At 44.2% G+C, this 21,915-nt stretch overlaps 1 protein-coding gene across 2 annotated transcripts in view; it reads left to right on the forward strand.

Moving 5' to 3' along the window:
- The window catches only part of epha3 (eph receptor A3), a 218,528-nt gene that overhangs the window by 102,362 nt on the left and 94,251 nt on the right, over nt 1-21,915 (forward strand). For both annotated transcript variants that reach the window (XM_067993160.1, XM_067993161.1), the window contains exon 4: nt 20,038-20,193. In XM_067993160.1, coding sequence (XP_067849261.1) covers nt 20,038-20,193 — 156 coding nt within the window. The remainder of the gene's footprint in view (nt 1-20,037; nt 20,194-21,915) is intronic.

Below are 21,915 nucleotides of genomic sequence, written 5' to 3' on the forward strand. Positions count from 1 at the left end.
ATTACTTTAATAGTCTACTCGTGAATGCAGTTCTCTGCTCAATATCCTGAACCTTGTGCTGGTGAGTCGTGAAGAGAATAGGTTTGCAACATTGTAAAAGTCTTTGACCACCATTGCTTCTCCTTCACGTGACATAATCTGCGAACTGCGTGTCAGAATAGACATCTTGCAGCCTAGAAGTGCCCAACAAGATGCTCCACAAATCTTTTTACAAATCAATCAGAAGTGAAAGTTTTGTTTGCAAGATAAAGGTTCTCTAAAAATGTTATCATGTAGATGCAAGCTAACTACAGTGAGGCCAGCCTTGCCAGAGTGCAGTGCTGAAAAGAGAAGGAATAGTGACTGGCCAGCTGATGAACAAATGCCACTTTACGAGCCATATTTCTCCACAGCATGGTTCAGGAGATTAGGTAAAGAAGCATATTTGTGAGTAAGCAATATCGACGACAACTACTTTAACTTGGAAAACACCCCAAGGTGCCTTACATGGGGAGAGACAAAAAAAAACTAAAAATAGACAAAGGGAACAGACCATAGCGGGAGAGATTAGGACGGGTGACTGAAAGCTTGATCAAAAGGATGGGTTTGAGAAAGTTCTTGAAGGTATAGAGGCAAGTAGAGAGGTGGACCAGTGCAGGCACTTCCAGGGAATAAGGGTGACATGGCTGATATAAAAAAAACTATCCAAATCACAAAAACATTCCATTCAACACCGTAACAAATGTACTTTATTGTCTCCTCTCCATTTCTTGAAGCATAGAATCAGAGGATTCTATAGAACAGAAGAAGGCAATTTGGCTCCTTGCGCCTGCTCTAAATCTGAGTCACATTTCCTCCCCTTTCTTGCATATTTATGTTTTAAATTTTTCATTTTCAAATATTTAATAGAATTAGCCAATTTTACAGCACAGTAGTAGGTCATTCTCTCTCTTTAGGTCTCCCTTGCCATGAGTGGCCCTCCTTCCAACTCCGCAAATCATCTCCCCCATCTACAAGGTTCAAGCCAGGAGTGTGATGGAACAGTCATCACGCACCTGGATGGCTGCAGCCACAGCATCGCTAAAGCTCAACACCATCCAGGACAAAGCAGCCTGTTTGATTAGCACCCCTGTCACCAGGCTCAATATCTATCCCCTCCACCACCAGTGCACTGTGGCTACAGTAAGTATTATCTACAAGGATTCACTGCAGCAACTCTCCAAGCTAACTTTGACAGCCCCTCCCAGCCCTGACAAGGACAAGAGCAGCAGCCCCATGGGAAAACCATCACCTCTGCGTTCCCCTCCAAGTTGCACACCATCCTGACTTGGACTATACCACAGTACCTTCATTATCTCTAAGTCAAAATCTTGGAATTCCCTACTATACTGCCATCCTTTCATCGTCACTGGGTCAAAATCCTAACATTCCCTATGTGACAGGATTGTGGGAGCACCATCAGCACAAGGACTACAGCCGTTTGAGAAGGAGGCCCCACCATTACCTTTTCAGGTCGTGTAGTGATGGGCAATAAATGCGGCCTTTCCAGCATCCCTCACATCCAGAGAACTAAAAAAAACACTATTCTCTGCCTGAGAGAACAAGTACCCAAGGTTTTTAGACCTTTACAGTGCTGCAGGTGAACCAGCGGATAGACCTGCAAGGATGGCAGAGTGGCTCGCCATCTAATTTTCCCTCCCACCCTTATATTCCACAGGCTTTAATTCCTGGGTGGTGTCAGAGATCCATTAGCTGATTGCATACAGGCAACATGGGTCTAATTTTCCCATCCATGTAAATATAGCAAGTAATCATAAAAGCTAATTGCAGGCACTCTGGGTACTATTTATGTGGAAAGTGTAGCAAAACGCATCATGAACCTGGAGGACATTTTAACACTGTGCATATTGTGATCACAGAAATGCAGAACTGAATTAACAAAGCAAGGAGCTGATTGAACTCCATTAAGTAAGTGTGCAGCCATCTGAAATATCTCTAGGCAAGGCCCAGCTTTTTATTTTAAGATTCTTGTAGCTACAACTTTATATAGAACCACTGACAGTGCTTAATTAGTACTTGACTCTGTTACTGCGTAGGCTGTTCTGCTTGTTTTGACTTTTAGTTTGATGTACCTGCAAAGATCAACGCAGCCAAGAGACACCCTCCTGATTCCTTCTCTCAACATATGCTTCTCTTTTTAATCTGTTTGTTGTGCTGCTCTTTATTTAGCTCTGATCTGTTTAGAGGGAAAGAAAGAAGAAATAAAAACAGAAAAGTGTTGAAAATACACAGCAGGTCCATCAGCATCTATAAAGAGAAAAGGCAGGCTAATTTATCAGTTGTAGACCCTTCAACAGAACTAGAAACGGTAAGAGAAACATGTTCTTAAATGGTACTGAACAAAATGGGGTAGTGGAAAGAACAACGAGTAGGGGTCATGAATCAAGAATGTTGACTCCTGTCATTTAGAGGAGATAATGAGCCGATGCCCCAAAAAACAGTGTTTATTGAAAAGCTGGGAAGACGCAAAAACTGGTGGCTTATATACGAAGAGCATCTCAGTCAAGCATTGACAAGACATTGAAAGAAGAAAAGAGTGGGAAAATATCTAAATAAGGCAGTGAAGAGGCATGGGGAAGAGACAGACAAAAGCTGCTTCTAAATTGGTGCTCGAGGGGCAGCGGAAGAAGCATTACGGGTAAAGGAAGAGGATAAACCAGCCGGGGTTCTCACTCCTGATGACCATCCAGTGACCCCTGCTGGAAAGTGTCCTTATGTGGAACTAGGATGATGACAGGATCAGGTGCAGCTCTAGTATTGGTACCACCCTTCCACGGATGAATAGCCTGCTGATAGTCATCGTCTAAGCTGTGTTTAAAGAACGGTCACTTGGGCAATGTATCCTGGAACCTTACCTCTGCATGAGGCAGTGCATTCAGGCGTGATGGGGAGAAAACTGTGGTGGGGGGGGGGGTGCGGGGGGAAGAGCAGAATCAATTCCACATTTCACTCTGAAATGAACTGTTTTTATTGAATAAAAAAATTCAGGAAAAGAGTTTGCACCTTATCTGTGTCTTCTGTAATGTGCACCAAGATATTTTACAAAACCCAACAGAAAGCTGAAGAAAATTTGAGGCAGTAAGCTGCAAAGGTCATCCACAGGACTCAGCTTTTTACACAAATGTACATAAATATATTATTTGATTAGCAAACGTCCATGCAGTGTAGGCATTTTAGCTGAACAGTTGGATACAGTGCAACAGTCATCAGAAATTGTCTCAACACTTCATCAAGTCACTTTCCTCTGAATTGCCATTGTGATTAAACATAAAATATTTTGCTATTTAAAAAAAACTGGTCTGTTAACATTATAGTGAATTTATATCCCTAAACAGAAGAGATACATTCCTCAAAAGCACAGTGGAACTCTGAGGTTGTTAAGAGTGGATTCCTGTGGTGGTACTTTTCTCTCCCACTGTGTTGTTAGATTATTTGCATATAGTTTAAAAATGCGATGTTGCAGAGTAGAATAACACAAGTTGCCAGGCAGGTAAAAATTGGGTCTGTCAGCCATAAACTTTGAGGTCTAAATTTAGCTTTGCTATGCCCATTTTATGGGCCTAAAACGGGCGCAACAATAACCGATTTAGCAGAGCGTGGGCCTCTGCCCTATCTGAATGGGCTTTGGGCCCACTGCTAAATTGGTCGGGGCCTTTTTTTAGGCGGCAAAATGAGCATAGATTTCACCTCAATATTGAAATGAGGCCCCTGCATCCATTTCAGACCCGGATTGTTAAATTTGTTTGCTCTAGTTCATAAAAAGACCCCAAAACTTCCAGGACTGTGATATTTGTGGAGTTGGAAGGTGCAGGAGTGCTCCTCACTGGTCCACAAAACAACTGTGGGCCACTGCGTAAAATTGGTAAGGCCGCGACAGGCGAACTGTGTCTGGGGGCATGATTGGTGCCTGCAGCTCGCCTAAATTATGACTGAGATCAGAGGACGAAATTAGTTCTCGGGCCTCCCTGTTTCTGGTGCTGTGCACTGCCGGAATTGTGCTCGGCTTGGGGCGCTAACAAATTTAGGCCCCTTTGTACCTAAGTTGCTGTCAGTGCCCACAAAAGGAATGTGATTGAAACTTCTATGAAATGTAAACATCCATGATATGTAAAGTGGTAAACAAGTTGCTCACTTAACATAAAATAAAGTTATTACCTATACTGTAATTAAACTGTACGGTGCAATAACACAGGAAGGAAATACTTACCAGCACTGTACAGTCCCAGTACTGCATGCAGTAATTCACAATGCCACCATCCACTTCCATGGTATTGAAACTTTTGGAGCATTGCCTCCATGCTTCTGTTCCATTCATAATGCGAAGAATAGATTTCCTGTAGGAACTTGGAGCAAATCTCGTTTTTTAAATAAACAGTTACATTGACCTTGTATGTAAACAGGAGCCAGTAGGTCCAGAACAGAGGGGTCAGGAAATCATCTAGTTAGCCAATATGGCTTAGACCATTAAGTGTGTTTACGGTGATGTTGGCCTGTTTGCTGAAATAGGTTTGTATACTGAACAGCCACTTTTACCCAAAGCTGTTTCAAGGTTAAGATCTCAATTAAATGAAAATGAAACTGAAATCTTGCATTTTACACATAACAGGTTCAAAATAGGTGAGTTTGCAGTGTGATTTTGTAAATGAAATATTCACCTATATTGTAACCGGAGCCTGTTTGGATTTGCTTTTATTTTTATTGGGTGGGGAACAGAGGATGTATTAGGCCTGGGGATGACTGTAAATCATCTAAGCTGAAGAATAAGAAATGTAAAGTTGAAGAATATGTTGGGAGATTATAATCATCATAAAATGGAAAAGACATTTTAAAATTTAAGCTGATCTCTGATAGTGCTAATCATGGTGAGTCAGAGGATATGCTGCTTTACAAGGACAGTATATAATATTATACATCAACAACAACAACTTGCATTTATATAGCGCCTTTAATGTAGTATAACATCCCAAGGCGCTTCACAGGAGCGTTATCAAACAAAATTTGACTCATAAGGAGCTATTAGGACAAGTGACCAAAAGCTTGGTCAAAGAGGTAGGTTTTAAGGAGCAGTTTCCTCTTTGATATAGCAGCAATTATCCTTTATTAACCTTAGGATGTAACTGTATAGTAGTTAGACCTTATGGCCTTAAAGGGGCACAGCTCCAGAATAATATCATACATTAAATGCAGAGATTCACCTGCAATGACTTCTGAAGGTAACGGTGCGGGAAACAGCTGGTCTTAAAGGAGGAGAGTGAGGTAATGAGGCGGAGAGGGTTTAGAGATGGAATTCCAGAGTTTAGGGCCTAGGCGGCTGAAAGCAGGGCCGCCAATGGTGGAGCAATTAAGATTGGGGATGCACAAGAGGCAAGAATTGGAGGAGCGCAGAGATCTCGGAGGGTTGTAGGGCTGGAGGAGGTTACAGAGATAGAGAGGGGCAAGGCCATAGAGGGATTTGAAAACAAGGATGAGAATTTTAAAATTGAGCCGTCCCGGACTGGGAGCCAATGTAAGTCAGCGAGCACAGGGGTGATGGGAGAACGGGACTTAGTGCGAGTTAGGATGCGGTGAGCAGAGTTTTGGATGAGTTCAAGTTTGTGGAGGGTGGAAGATGGGAGGCCAGCCAGGAGAGCATTGGAAGAGTCCAGTCTAGTGATAACAAAGGCATGGATGAGGGTTTCAGCAGCAGATGAGCTGAGGCAGGGGCAGAGACGGGTGATGTTACAGAGGTGAAAGTAGGCGGTCTTGGTGATGGAGCAGGTATGTGGTCGGAAGCTCATCTCAGGGTCAAGTAGGACGCCAAGGTCACGAACAGTCTGGATCAGCCTTAGACAGTGGCCAGAGAGAGGGATCGAGTTGGTGGCTAGGGAACAGAGTTTGCCGCGGGGACCAAGGACAATGGCTTTGGTCTTCCCAATGTTTAGTTGGAGGAAATGTTTGCTCATCCAGTATGGATGTCGAACAAGCAGCGTGACAAATCAGAGACAGTGGAGGGGTCGAGGGAGGTGGTTGTGAGGTAGAGCTGGGTGTCGTCAGCGTACATGTGGAATCTGAGGTTGTGTTTTTGGATGATGTCGCCAAGGGGCAGCATGTGGATGAGAAATAGGAGGGGGCCAAGGATAGATCCTTGGGGACTCCAGAGGTAACAGTGCGGGAGCAGGAAGAGAAGCCATTGCTGGTGATGCTCTGCATTTAATATATGATCTATTATTCTGGAGCTGTGCCTCCTTAAGGCCATAAAGTCTAACCACTATACAATTACATTCTAAAGTTAATTAAGGGATAATTGCTGTTATCAGCATGTCAAAGAGGAAACCAGGACTAATCATATACTAAATCTAGCGAGCCTAACTTGGTATCAGACCTCCATGTAGAAAAACACCTGGGAAACAGTGACCACAATATTATAAGGTTTCAATTGGCTGATTGAACCAAAGGTACTGAAAATCTACAATTAATTCGAGATTTCAAAAGGACTAACTTTAATAATACGACAGAGGATTTGGAACAGGTCAATGGATCAACTCATTTGGATAGGGATGAAACCGATGTGAAATATAAATGGCAAGTTTATAAGAGCAAACTAAAACACATATAAGTCATGTCCATCCTCAAATTCAAAAGTGGCATCACAATTGTGTGGGACAGGCTGGATGGACCTGTGCATTATTTTCATATGTCGGACCTGAGGCCGATTTGAGGGTATTCTGTACAGGTGGGGAAGTTTCTCTGAAAGCATATGTGAGAAAGTGTGACACCTGAAGTGTGACAGATGTGTCTCTTATATATAGATTGACCATTTTTTTAAAATCATTATTTTTCGCCTCTTCTTTTTGTGGTCTTTCCTTCACCAAACTATCCATGGTCATTCTGACTAAGAGAGTGGAGATGCAATCTTCTCCCAGGCTTCTGCTAATATCATTCTATAACTAGGTGCTAAGAAGTGCCGAACAGTGGCCTGTGGGACTTTAACACAGAGAAGTGCGAAGTGATACATTTTGGCAGGAAGAATGAGGAGAGGCAATATAAACTAAATGGTACAATTCTAAAGGGGGTGCAGGAACAGAGAGACCTAGGGTACATGTGCACAAATCTTTGGAGGTGGCAGGACAGGTTGAGAAAGCAGTTAAAAAAGCATATGGGATCCTGGGCTTTATAAATAGAGGCATAGAGTACAAAAACAAGGAAGTTATATTCAAACTTTATAAAACACTGGTTCAGCCACAACTGGAGTATTGTGTCCAATTCTGGGCACGGCACTTTAGGAAGGATGTGAAGGCCTTCGAGAGGGTGCAGAAAAAAATTACTTGAATCGTTCCAGGGATGAGGTACTTCAGTTACGTGGATATACTGGAGAAGCTGGGGTTGTTCTCCTTAGAGCAGAGAAGGATAAGAGGAGATTTGAAGAAGTGTTCAAAATCATGAAGGGTTTAGATAAAGTAAATAAAGAGAAATTGTTCCCATTAGCAGAAGGGTCGAGAACCAGAGGACACAGATTTAAGGTGATTGGCTAAAGAACCAAAGACGACATGAGGAAAAACTTTTTTAGGCAACGAGTAGTTATGATTTGGAATGCGCTGCCTGAAAGGGTGGTGGAAGCAGATTCAATCGTGGCTTTCACTAAAGAATTGGATAAATACTTGAACGGACAAAATTTGCTGGGCTACGGGGAAAGAGCGGGGAATTGGAACTAACTGAATTGCTCTTACAAAGAGCCGGCATGGGCTCGATGGGCCAAATGACCTCCTTCTTTGCTGTAACCATTCTGTGATTCTATGATTCTATGACTTGATGCTTCCCCAAGATAACATGGTTGAGATCAGCAACATGTTGAATTGCAAAAATAAACCCATTAATGTGTTGGAGCTGCAGGTCCCACATGACCATATGACCCAGGGAGATCCTTACTCACTCCAGCCTATTCCCTTTTGGGATAATCACTGAACTAAACCAGCAACCCAAAGTCATCCAAATGTTGGAAGTTTGTTTGAACTCAACCCAATACAAACCATAGCTTGTCATAATGTAAAAAAGCATGACTGCACAAGTACAAAGTTTATATCTAAGGGCACCTCTGATCACAAGCCCATTCCCCAACCCAAAAACAAAGATCAGAATTGTGTGTGCCCATTGTGATTTTGGATACTTAAAAATATACTCCCCACAAGACTAGATATCTCCTTCCACCTCACCTTTCCCCCATTAAACTGCCAGAGACTACACACAGAAAGGACCACATTTAATTAAGGAAAACTCCACTTCTTGCTTTGGTTTTAGTTGCCGATGCTCAGCTATCTATGCCAAGATGGAGGCAAACTCATGCATCCCCAGTCCTCAGTACCGAGAAACATCTCAAAGCTCTTCACATGAATTTTTTTTTGTAGTGGTCGTTGTTATACAGACAAACATGCCAGAGTTGCTCTGGCTGTGCCCTTTTCTACTGTCAGAGCTGCTTAATGGCCGATAGAAAGTGCTTTCCTGCGGGGTGGGCCAGGTCCTGCTAGCCTTTCGTTCCATTGGACGTAGGCCTTTGTTAATGTGCAACGTGCCATCCAGCAGTTCAGCTTCGAGCTTATCAAAGGCACCCGTTGGTAGATTTAAATGTCAGTCATGACTGGCATTCAAACTTTTGACCCTGCAACTGAAGAATCCAAAACTACCGAACAACTCACATCAAAGTCATTAACTTATTATCACATTATTATTCATCTTTACAACTGTACTAAACATCGTTCCTGTATCTGTTAGGTGATGGAAAACAGCGTTGTGTTCTGCAAAGTGTTTGGGAAATTCAATGCTCAAAGGGATAATCAATCACATAATACATCATATGTCTTAGCTTTCTGTATCGGTAGTATAAGCAAAGCTTGCTTATGCAAACCTGATTTTGTCAAAGGTCATAGAGGAAAGTACGCGTGCTACTTAGAAACTCAAAGTCAGTTTCCTCCATTTACATGAAAGCCCAAACTAGTTCCATTTGATTCAGATCAAATATGAGTGAATGGTTGGATGAATGGCACTTCTTCTTGTAATTAGGATAAACAACATAGCTTCTGGTAGTTCTAATCTGCCAGAGTTACAGAGGGTCACTTTGTTGTGTAATTAGTACAAGGTTATTATCAGTGTGAGGTCAGAAGCTGCCTGTTACCAGCCTGTCACAATCTATTTGGGCAATAACTCCAGGTAATGATTAGAGCTTTGATTACAGCTTTCCTTGCAAGCCCGACTGGCTGTAAGATTACACCAGGTCAAACACTGTCATGGAGGTCTTTGTATGTGTGTTCTATCTTCTGTAGACAGCATGTGATACATCATTCAATATAAAAGGTTATAGAAAGCACCAATATGATATCAGACCAGGAGCTGAATATCCAATCCAAATCATTCTCTGAATCATCAGGAAAAAAAATCTGTTTGTCCACACAGCTATTCTAATTGCCAAGTAATTAAACTTTAATCCATGTTGTGATGTTGTATTGGAAAACAGAATTTGCAGCTGACTGAGTTCCTATTTAGAAAGATAGTTTTAAAGTCATACGACATTGTTTTTCCATTAGCTTTATCCCAAACTATTGGGCAAAGAGATGTTTCTTGAGAGTGATAATTCGATGTGAAACACAACCACAAGGAATTTAATTTCCTCTGTGTGCTAAACTTAGCCCACCTGTTAATACGGTTCTGTAAATTCCTGCCTCCGCTAGTTGTTAACCCATTTAATGTATCAAGAATAACGTACAGAAGAAATTAAACAGGAGGTGTGCCCTTCTCATTGTGTGTTTAATTTTAATAGTGATCAGGAGTGAGACCGTTGACTGACTTTACCATTCCTGTTCTGGGAATAATGAAGCCCAATTCTAATGTCCTCACAGCCATCTTGGCTGAAATCAGTTCACTCTACACAAACCTTCCTAATGTGGATAACTCAATATCACAAATGAAGTACATTTACCCACTGAGCGATCAAAAGAAGCTAACAGTGTTTTTGTGACTACAAATGACAAAGTACCCATTTCTAAATTGCTTTATAATTCTTGCTTTTATAAATTATTATACCTTTTTAATGTAAAATCCCTCCAATTTTTTCCCCTCCTCTTCTGAAGGCACTGACTCATTATAAGCACCAGGTGGCCTCCTGTATATCTCTCAAGTGTCTATGTGTGAGCCTTGACAGTAAATGATGGTAAGTCACTCAACTGTGGGGGGCTTCACATGGAATCCCCAATCCGGTCCTCACCCGATGTCCACACATGTGTATTTTACAGCAAGGATCACTGGAGCAGAGGAAACTCTAACAGTTTTGTCCTGTAGTCCAGTGCTTCTGTGCCCATTTATAGTGCTCCAATGTTAGGCAAGTTGAGATCAGCTCACTCAGTACGGAACGGAGGATCATACATCACTCCTTTCGGTCTGTATTCCTTAGTAACAGACTCTCGTTACCAACTGAGACATTTGGGGAGTGACATTTATGTATCTGAAGGGATTATCGCCTAGTAAATCATCCCACAACCAGCATTAATCAGGTTTGTGCACAGAGGAATAGCACGGTGAGCGGCATCATGATGTCGTTGCATTACTAATGATGCCTGGCGGCAATTCTGTTTTAAAACTTCCTGTTCAAAATTGGAACCAAGAAACATTGCATAAAAGGCTTGTGCTGCATTGCCTGCCTACGTTGCATCATTTAAGTGCAGTTTCCAGAGAGATTTTTCACCAATATGCCCAAAGACCCTTCAATAATGTAATGTTGCCACTATAAGAAAAAGGAAAAATTAATGTATTCAACCTACTAGTTGGAATTGAGTGCATTTTGTGGTATCAATAAGGTCCTTCTGGTCCATTCCTAATAAGAACATTTTCAGTATTATCCAGTGTAGTGCTTTAACGATAGTGCGAGCTGAGGAAAAGCAATGAATTGAAAACCCATGGCTGGGATGGCGGGGTCCTGAATAACTCATTTTCAGCATCATTTAGAGCAGTAACAGCTGAGGGAAGTGAAATGAGTGTGAACCCAATCACAACGCCTCTCCCTGGAGAAAAGAGCAATCTGAGCTCTTTATTCCTCCTCGGAATGCTTTCCGCTCTTTCCTGTTTAATTTCACCCCCCCCCCACTTTTAGTTTTTTCTCCACAGCACACAGAAAATAACACCACCTGGCCTCTTGTCAGCTGCTGCGCTAAGACTGGTGATCAGGGCCTCTTGAGTATTAAAACTGATGTAAAACTATTTATTTCTACCATATCCTGGAGGGTTTATGTGCTGTAATTTCAGGAGAATAACCCTCAGCTGCACTCTTGTTTGTGTTTGATCAAGAAAACTTAAGATGCAATATTTTTTGTGGAAAAAATGTACTCGCTAAACCCTTTATTTTGTTTGGGGGAGTAATAGAGTCGGGAGGGCCAAGTGTTTTTGTCACCGTGGTATCACACACAAATGACACAACGAAGCATTTCAATATGAATTTCTTCATTGCATTGAGTATTTGCAAAAAAAAATTAAAGATTTGCCAGCACTTTTTTCATGATGGTGGTGTACCTTTAAACATTGAGTGTAACCAACCATCTGCTGAGCTCAAGGCTCAGTTACCACGACGACGCTGTGCCCACCTACACCACCTCAGGGCCAACAATGAGCAGCAGGCAGGTAGTGTTTTGCCACCAAATGTGTGGCATCTAGTGCTGATGGGCGAGGGTGGCAGCAGGAATCTCCCATCTGTGCTCAATCACTGCTTGGCTTAGTTTGGTGCTTTTTGCATTGAGATCAAGGACATTGTTTTACTTTTTAAAAGCATAGGGCACCATTTCATAATTAACCTTTTCACCTGCCAATTCAGGGAAGATACAAGTTTTTTGCAATGCAGCTGCATTCTGGCTGTTCGTGAAGTCATTTCCAGATTTTGTTTTCTTTATTTCTGCCAATTTTTGCTCGAATTCTTATTGAACTGCGACTGTTTCATTCTGAATAAAATTGCATGGGGGGTGGGGGGCGGAGAGACTTCCGTTAAAGGCAATGGCCTAGGATTGCACCCGAAAACGGGTGTGCAGCGGGTAGGGCACATTTTTACATGCCTTTTCACATGGTCCCAGGCACCACGTTAAATTTGGGGCCTGGGACGGAAATCGGACGTCTCTGAAGCCACTTAAGGCAGCTAGCAACTCTTAAAGGGGAGGTGCACACTGGCTACAGACAACAGGGAAACTTCCCAGTGTAAAGAAAATGGTTGGAAGAGGTCCAGAGTGGTCACTTAGGTTCTCCAATGCCGCATTGGAGAACCTGGTCCAGATAGTGGACAGGAGGAGGGAGACAAGTATGCAGGAGCTAGGATAGGGGGATAGGTCACCACAGGTGCCAGCTCACTGGAGTGCAAGATTACATACTGGCTCTGCTGCAGAGGACTCGAGGGCCCGGGCTACTGAAGAATGCTGTTGGGCATATGGCAGGAAATGTTAGGTGCACTGGGCAGCCTGCCAGCGAGTTTGCGCACAGTGCCGCAGTGCATGGAGGAGTCCAGCTCTCACTTGTGTCAAGGCATCGCGCAGGGTATGGAGACCATTTTCGCCACTGGACCGAGTGGTCAGCTCCGTGAACACAACTGTAGTGCCCATCATGAGGGAGCCTCTATTAACTGATCTGACAGCTTGCACGGCAGGTCACGTTGCTGCCATGGAAGCTCAGATGGCTGCCATCTTGGTTCTGGGGGCCACTGTTGATGGGAACTGACAGAGCGTCACATCACTCCTGAACTCTGTTCTCACGCAGAGCCGTAGCAGTGCTGAGGAGAGTGGCCTTTGCTCCATGGGAGTGGCACCTACTGTCCTCTCGCAGGATGGCAGCATGCCTGATCCCCCGCCACCTTTTTTTTTTATTCGTCCATGGGACGTGGGCATCGCTGACGAGGCCAGCATTTATCGCCCATCCCTAATTACCCCTGAGAAAGTGGTGGTGAGCCGCCTTCTTGAACCGCTGCAGTCCGTGTGGTGAAGGTTCTCCCACAGTGCTGTTAGGTAGGGAGTTCCAGGATTTTGACCCAGCGACGATGAAGGAACGGCGATATATTTCCAAGTCGGGATGGTGTGTGACTTGGAGGGGAACGTGCAGGTGGTGTGGTTCCCATGTGCCTGCTGCTCTTGTCCTTCTAGGTGATAGATGTTGCGGGTTTGGGGGATGCTGTGGAAGAAGCCTTGGCGAGTTGCTGCAGTGCACCTTGTGGATGGTGCACACTGCAGCCACTGTGCGCCGGTGGTGAAGGGAGTGAATGTTTAGGGTGGTGGATGGGGTGCCAATCAAGCGGGCTGCTTTGTCCTGGATGGTGTTGAGCTTCTTGAATGTTGGTGAAGCTGCACTCATCCAGGCAAGTGGAGAGTATTCTATCACACTCCTGACTTGTGCCTTGTAGATGGTGGAAAGGCTTTGGGGAGTCAGAAGGTGAGTCACTTACCGCAGAATACCCAGCCTCTGACCTGCTCTTGTAGCCACAGTATTTATATGGCTGGTCCAGTTATGTTTCTGGTCAATGGTGACCCCAGGATGTTGATGGTGGGGGATTCGGCGATGGTAATGCTGTTGAATGTCAAGGGGAGGTGGTTAGACTCTTGTTGGAGATGGTCATTGCCTGGCACTTGTCTGGCGCGAATGTTACTTGCCACTTATGAGCCCAAGCCTGGATGTTGTCCAGGTCTTGCTGCATGCGGGCATGGACTGCTTCATTATCTAAGGGGTTGCGAATGGAACTGAACACTGCAATCATCAGCGAACATCCCCATTTCTGACCTTATGATGGAGGGAAGGTCATTGATGAAGCAGCTGAAGATGGTTGGGCCTAGGACACTGCCCTGAGGAACTCCTGCAGCTATGACCTGGGGCTGAGATGATTGGCCTCCAACAACCACTACCATCTTCCTTTGTGCTAGGCATGACTCCAGCCACTGGAGAGTTTTCCCCCTGATTCCCATTGACTTCAATTTTACTAGGGCTCCTTGGTGCCACACTGGTCAAATGCTGCCTTGATGTCAAGGGCAGTCACTCTCACCTCACCTCTGGAATTCAGCTCTTTTGTCCATGTTTGGACTAAGGCTGTAATGAGGTCTGGAGCCGAGTGGTCTTGGCGGAACTCAAACTGAGCATCGGCGAGCAGGTTATTGGTGAGTAAGTGCCGCTTGATAGCACTGTCGACGACACCTTCCATCACTTTGCTGATGATTGAGAGTAGACTGATGGGGCGGTAATTGGCCGGATTGGATTTGTCCTGCGTTTTTTGGACAGGACATACCTGGGCAATTTTCCACCTTGTCGGGTAGATGCCAGTGTTGTAGCTGTACTGGAACAGCTTGGCTAGAGGCGCAGCTAGATCTGGAGCACAAATCTTTAACACTACAGCTGGGGTGTTGTCGGGGCCCATAGCCTTTGTTGTATCCAGTGCACTCAGCCGTTTCTTGATATCACGTGGATTGAATCAAATTGGCTGAAGACTGGCTTCTGTGATGGTGTGGATATCGGGAGGAGGCCGAGATGGATCATCCACTTGGCACTTCTGGCTGAAGATGGTTGCAAATGCATCAGCCTTGTCTTTTGCACTCATCATCATTGAGGATGTGGAAGTTTACAGAGCCTCCTCCTCCCGTTAGTTGTTTAATTGTCCACCACCATTCACGACTGGATGTGGCAGGACTGCAGAGCTTTGATCTGATCCGTTGGTTGTGGAATTGCTTAGCTCTGTCCATAGCATGTTGTTTCTGCTGTTTAGCATGCATGTAGTCCTGAGTTGTAGCTATGCCTGCTGCTGCTCCTGGCATGCTCTGCTACACTCCTCATTGAACCAGCGTTGATCCCCTGGCTTGTTGGTAATGGTAGAGTGAGGAATATGCCGGGCCATGAGGTTACAGATTGTGCTGGAATACAATTCTGCTGCTGCTGATGGCCCACAGCGCCTCATGGATGCCCAGTTTTGAGCTGCTAGATCTGTTCTGAATCTATCCCATTTAGCATGGTGGTAGTGCCACAAAACACGTTGGATGGTATCCTCAGTGTGAAGATGGGACTTCGTCTCCACAAGGATTGTGCGGTGGTCACTCCAGCAATACTGTCATGGACAGATGCATTTGCGACAGGTAGATTGGTGAGGACGAAGTCAGGTAAGTTTTTCCCTCGTGTTGGTTCACTCACCACCTGCCGCAGGCCCAGTCTGGCTGCTATGTCCTTCAGGACTCGGCCAGCAGTGGTGCTCCCGAGCCCCTCTTGGTGATAGACATTGAAGTCCCTCACCCAGAGTGCATTCTGTGCCCTTGCTACCCTCAGTGCTTCTTCCAAGTGGTATTCAACATGGAGGATGACTGATTCATCAGCTGAGGGAGGGCAGTAGGGCGTAATCAGCAGGAGATTTCCTTGCCCATATTTGACCTGATGCCATGAGATTTCATGGGGTCCAGCATCAATGTTGAGGACTCCCAGGTCCACTCCCTCCTGACTATATATCACTGTACCGCCACCTCTGGTGGGTCTGTCCTGCCGGTGGGACAGGACATACCCAGGGATGGTGATGGAAGAGTCTGGGACATTGGCTGAAAGGTATGATTCTGTGAGTATGGCTATGTCAGGCTGTTGCTTGACTTGTCTGTGGGACAGCTGTCCCAATTTTAGCACAAGTCCCCAAATATTAGCGAGAAGGACTTTGCAGGGTCAACTGAGCTTGGTTTGCCTTTGTCGTGTCCGGTGCCTAGTGGTCCGATGCCAGGTGGTCCGTCCGGTTTTATTCTTATTATGACCTCTTTTAGCGAGATTTTACAACTGAGTAGCTTACTAGGCCATTTCAGAGGGCAATTAAGAATCAACCACATTGCTCTGGGTCTGGAATCACATAGACCAGACCGGGTAAGGACGGCAGGTTTCCTTCCCTAAAGGGCATTAGTGAACCAGATGGGTTTTTACAACAATCCGTTAGTTTCATGGCCACCATTACCGATACTAGTATTTTAATTCCAGATTTTATTTAATTAATTGAATTTAAATTCCCCGGCTGCCGTGGCGGGATTTGAACTCATGACTCCAGATTATTAGTCCAGGCCTCTGGATTATTAGTCCAGTAACATAACCACTATGGTACCGTACCCACATGTGTTAGTGCCACACAGCCAACTGGGCCAGACTGCCCCGGCCCACGTCGAGATACTGCAGTCTGCAGCCGGTCTGTCAAGGCCCAGAGCTGCTCAAGGTCCCCCACCATGACCATCTGAAGAGTCCTCAATGGAAGCTCAGCAGCCTTTCACCTCGCAAGCTGTAGCCACTGGGGAAACATTTCGTAGGAACACTCGGATAGGTGAACGAGAACAGAAGACCGACATTAAGAGCTTGTATATGGGTGATTTTTAATTATTCCTGTTAACTATTAGATACAGATGGAATTGAGTTGTTGGATAAATTTGTTTATTGTTCTGGATTTGGTGTTGGCGTTTATTTTTGAAGTGAAGTGAGGGCAAGATCCATAAGGCCAGACTGAAGGAAGGCAATCAGATGGTGGTAGTAAGGACGCTGGTGATGAGGATTGCAGGACTGTTGGTGTACTGGAAGGATAGTGTGCGTGAAGCGCTCTTGGATGAGTTGCTCTTTGAGAGCTCTGGCAGCTAGGGGCACTGGCAGTCAATGCTGCTCTTGCTCTATCTGCTCTTCCTGCTCCTCTGTTACTGCACTTCTGACTGCCCAGGTGGTGGTAAGGGCTGGTCCCTGATGATGACAAAGTTATGGAGCATGCAGCAGATGACCACAAATCTGGATACCCGCTCAGGGCCGTCCTCCTGAACGGTCCAGGCAGAGGAAGTGTTGCTTGAGCAGGCTGACTGTCAGCTCTATTACTGTTTCTGACGGCAGTATGGCTCTCGTTGTAGGCCAGTTCTGCAGCTGTGCCTGGGCAGAAGTCATGAGCCACAAAGTGGCACCCATGGCGTCTTAGTTAAACAGTGGAGAGAACAGGTTTTGGTGATGTACACAGAGGAAGATCCATTTAGAGTGGAGGGCCCAATTATTGTGTGCTTGCCTTATCGGCAGTGTTAGCATGATCAGACTGAACGCAAAGCGTCTCTGCTAAGGTTTTGCCTGTTGCTGAGATATTAAAATGGATAATTTACTGAAGCAGTAGCTTTTTTTTAAACTATACTGTTCACACTTCAGCCTGTCAGGCACTCTGTTATTACGCTGCATGTTCTTTTATACCAAGTGTAGATCACACGTTCTTCATTGATCCTGTGGTCCCTGTGAGTGCGATTCATGCCGCTGTTCTTTTACAGCACTGTTGGTGGAGGCTGTCCCACCTCTGGCTTCCACGACATAATGTAAACGAGGTGGCACTTGTGCCTCTGGCAGCACAGAGACTCACTTCAGGAGGCGGTTTATTCCCTGCACTCACAGAGATGCAGTGCCATCGGCGATGCCACCTTTGTGTTCTTGTTATGCTGAGTTCTCAGCCTCCCGATTTACTACAGTTCACTATTCACTACAGTTTTTGCATTTCTGGGCTGTACAGAATTTCCCCCAACAACACCAGGGAAGATCCACAATGGCAACTTTTGAATAACTCCGAATTAAAAGGAGAGAGTTAATGCCTCTGCTAAAATAGCAGACAGAGGAATTTCATATGAGTGCATTAATGGTTCGTGCACTAATACCGCAAGTCAAACATCTTCTGGACAAGACTGAATGCACACTGTTGTATGCTCTTTGCTCCCTAACGGTGTCCCAAGCCATGCTTTGAGCAGGTAACCCATACCTCTGAGCAGCCGACCATCCAACTTTACTTCAACCTGGAATAAGTGGGGTACCACGATTTCCTATGGGCACTCCCTGGAAATGATGCATTCACAAGCATAATAATTTGGCAGTAACAACAGTCCTTTTGACGTTCATCAAGTGGCATCCTTTTCTGTTGGTGAACTCATAGGATGTTCCACAGGTGCTTGAATAGTCACGTGAGTTTTCCCTGGTTATCCCAATCCTTTGAAAAAAGCCTGCAAGCCTCTCCTGATGATGCTGCTGCATATTGGTACTGATTTTAAACATATTCACCAGCACATCAAAATAGGGCATGTGTGATCTCCAAACAAAAGTGAACTGGAAGTTGACTGATCCTTGCAGAGTCTCCTGCCATTGCCTGGAAGGAACCTGTGACAAAAAAAGATGTATATTATGATCACTTTTCCTGCAGTATGGTGCTGATATGGCTCCATGGTTCCAGGTCTTGTTCTAGGAGGTGGCACAATTCATCTATAGCTTTCATTGTGAGGTGTATCCTTCTCATTCATTGTAAACACAGGGAGCCGGTTCTGCTGCCTGTAGGGCCCTGATGGAAGCCTCGTGTCTGAGGGGTTCCATATAAAAGGAGAGCCCAGTGCACCTATAGATACTGGCTCAATATAAAAATAGGAAAGCAGAGCATTCTCCCACAAACTGTTCTGCAGAAGCACCAAATATAAAAACTAAATTTGACTGGAATGAAGATCTTCATAGGCAGGTTAAAAGTGAACCAAAAAAAAACCATGGGATTACAGATGAGTAACTCTCGCAAGAAACCCTGATGGTGAAAATATTACAGGCCCATCTATTGAGATGAATCAAACTCCCATAACAAAGTAGATTAAGATGAACACCTCCATTTGTTAATCAAGATATTGGATGCAGAGATAAAATTGCTCAAAGGGAAATGTATAAAACTCAAACCTGGCATTTTTAATTTACCACAGCTGATGAATGGCCAAGATTGCAGCCTCAAATATCCTGAAGTCATCAGGCTTCAACAAAAGTGACAAGATTCTCCATGATTTCAAACATTGAAATCATGGAGAATCTTTTAGGATGCATTGGAATACTATCAATCTACTTACACACTTAGTGCTGATGTTGGCAATCAAACTGAAAGTCTACCTTAGAAAGTGTAGGCTTTCTATTAATAAGGAGGCAAAAGTACTGTGTATCAGGGCTTATACCATACAAAGGTACATTATAAAGGACAGATCAGCTCCACTGTGTGATTGTAGATATCTTCAACAGCACAAATTAAGAACATTCTATAACTATGGAGCTGTTTTGGTTAGCTGTGGTAATAGGGCGGCTGGTCGGTGGTGGACATTGTGATGGTGCCGCCTGTCCAATTCAGCAGGGAGGGGCTCGAACCATCTTGGCAATTGAGCCTCACCAGCATGCGGCCAGGTGCTCCGAGACAGCTCGCCGGCCGGGGAAGGCGGGAAATCAGCCAGCTCCTGATCCTCCTGGCCCCAGTTTTTGGAACGGCTTATAGTGGTCCCTTTAAAAACCACTGATAAGGACACTCCAAGATAGGGACCAATGCGGAGGGCACATGTGGTTCACTCCCTGCCCATTAGTACACGGAAATCACATCGGGGTCGTACAACAGACATAAGATCCAGACACAGACATTTAAACATTTGAACAAAGCTCACAACTGTTTTGGACAGGAGTGCTGGCCGCCCATTTCCAGGCCCACTCTCAAGTCAGGCAGGCCTTGGGCAGCCAGTGGGAGGCTCGTTTTTCAAATTATGTTTGCCTACCACCCCCATTTTCAATTGTAAATGAGGCGGTCAGGGCCTCTACCTTGGAACCTTTATTACTACAGCCCTTGATCCTATGAACATCTTACTAGAACAAATCCTTTCATTTGTTCCAGCAGAAGCTCCAGTGTGGAGGAACTCAAATCAAACGTTGATCAAAACTCATCATGTTGTCCTGTACTCTAAACTCCTATACTTCTTCCCAAGGACCTCAGGTCTGGAGAACATCTTATCTTCCTCTGTCTCTCCTTCTTCCCACAATCTACAGGCCGTTAAAACTCTCTACTCTTTTTAGCCTTGGTATTGTCCTGCACCATGTGCCTTGTTCCTTCATCTGGGTTTCCTCAATACGAAAACACGGTTATATAAAATTGTTTTGACAGTGATACATGAGCAAGGTTTTACAGGCACAGTATGTAATATTAACCTAAATCCATTTTTCTTTTCCCATCAGCCTGCAAACCTGGGTTCTACAAAGCCTTTGCTGGAAATGTTAAATGTGCTAAGTGCCCTCCTCACAGCCATGCTCAAGATGAAGGCTCTGTGCACTGCAACTGTGACAGGAATTACTTCAGGGCAGACAAAGATCCTGTCTCCATGGCTTGCACTAGTGAGTACTAATCTTTCTCTCTGGTTTTGACCATACAGGAAAAGCAATCAGTTTTAGTGACATCCCAGTCTTACTGTGATATTGAAATCTATACTTTCATTGTGTTTCCTGGATGAGAGATGGTTTTTATAGCATTTTAATCATTAGCATTAAGAAGCTTATTACAGGGTTATGGATCTTAATAATCTACAAGTTTCCACATAAATCTTGGTGATGGGGGCTGTTGATTGTAGTTGACAGTAAAAGAAAGACTTCTAAATATATAGTGCTTTATCATGCCTTGCAAATATCTCAAAGCACTTAATAGAACCACAGACGTTTACAGCAGAGAAAGAGGCCATTCATCCCATTGTGTCTGTGCTGGCTTTTTGCTGGAGTAATCCTAAATGAATCCCACTGTCTCTCTCTATAGCTTTGTATCTTCCCCTGCTTCAAATAGTTGTCTAATTTTCTCTTAAAAGATGCAATGGTCTCCGCCTCAAACATTCCCTGTGACAAATTATTCCATGCTCCAACACTCCTAACCAGCTCTGATGAAAGGTCATTGGCCTGAAACGTTAACTCTGTTTCTCTCTCCATGGATGCTGCCTGACCTGCTGAGTATTTCTACCATTTTCTGTTTTCACTCCTAATCTCTCTCCTTGCTTTGTTAGTTGCACTTTTAAATTGATGACCCCCTGTCACTGACTCTATAACCAGAGGAAATAGTTCCTCCCTGTGCACCCTGTCAAAACCCCTCATAGTTTTAAGAACCTGTATTAAATATCCTCAGCTTTCTCTGTTACAGTGGAAATAATCCAGTATCTCAAGTTTCTCCTCATAACTACAGTTTCCCATTCTAGCCAATCTATGTTGTATATGCTCTATGGCTTTGTATATCTTTTGTACAAAGGGGCACCCAAAACTGCACATAGCACTCTAACTGTGATCCAACCAACATTCCGTACAAATTTATCATTACTTCTTTCTCTTGTATTCTATGCTTCTATTTATAAAACCCAAAATGTTGTTGACCTTTTTTATGGCTTTACCCACCTGCACTCATATTGTCGGAGAATTAAGTATATGAACCAGGAGGTCCCTCTGTTCATCTACAACCTTCAGAGCCTTTTCATTAAGTGTGTACTCCTGTTCTTTGTTTCACCTCCCAAAATGTTTTACTTTACACTTGTTCACATTAAACTGCTTTTTCCACCTATCTGCTCAATCCAGCAACTTGTTTATGCCTTCATGAAGTCTTTTACAGTCCTCCGCACTGTTTGCCAAACCCCTGACTTTTGTGTCATCAGCAAATTTCAAGACTATGCTCCCTGTGCCCTATGTCCTTTTCCCTTTCTATTTCTTAACTCCATCCGTTTGGATTCTGTCTTAACATAACCCCAGGACTTCTTTATATTTCAGCACTGATAGGATCCTTTATTAACACTGCCACCCCACCTCCCATTTTCCCTATCTCACCTGAAAATGTTGTGGCCAGAAATATTTAGTTCCCAGTCATGTCCAAACTCAAATCATGTCTCCATTATAATTAATATATCATGTCCCTCCATAGTTCATAATGCTTCCAACACTCCAGTTTTGTTTTGAATATTTTGTGCATTCACATGCATACCATTCAATCCTGACTCCAATATATTGGAATGTTGATCGTTCTCAATGAATATACATTCCCTTGAGGAATAAAAACTCCACAGGAAAAGTGATCCAACTGTGGCTAACGAA

Source organism: Heptranchias perlo, chromosome 11 (genome assembly GCF_035084215.1).
Source record: "Heptranchias perlo isolate sHepPer1 chromosome 11, sHepPer1.hap1, whole genome shotgun sequence".
Lineage (NCBI taxonomy): Eukaryota > Metazoa > Chordata > Chondrichthyes > Hexanchiformes > Hexanchidae > Heptranchias > Heptranchias perlo.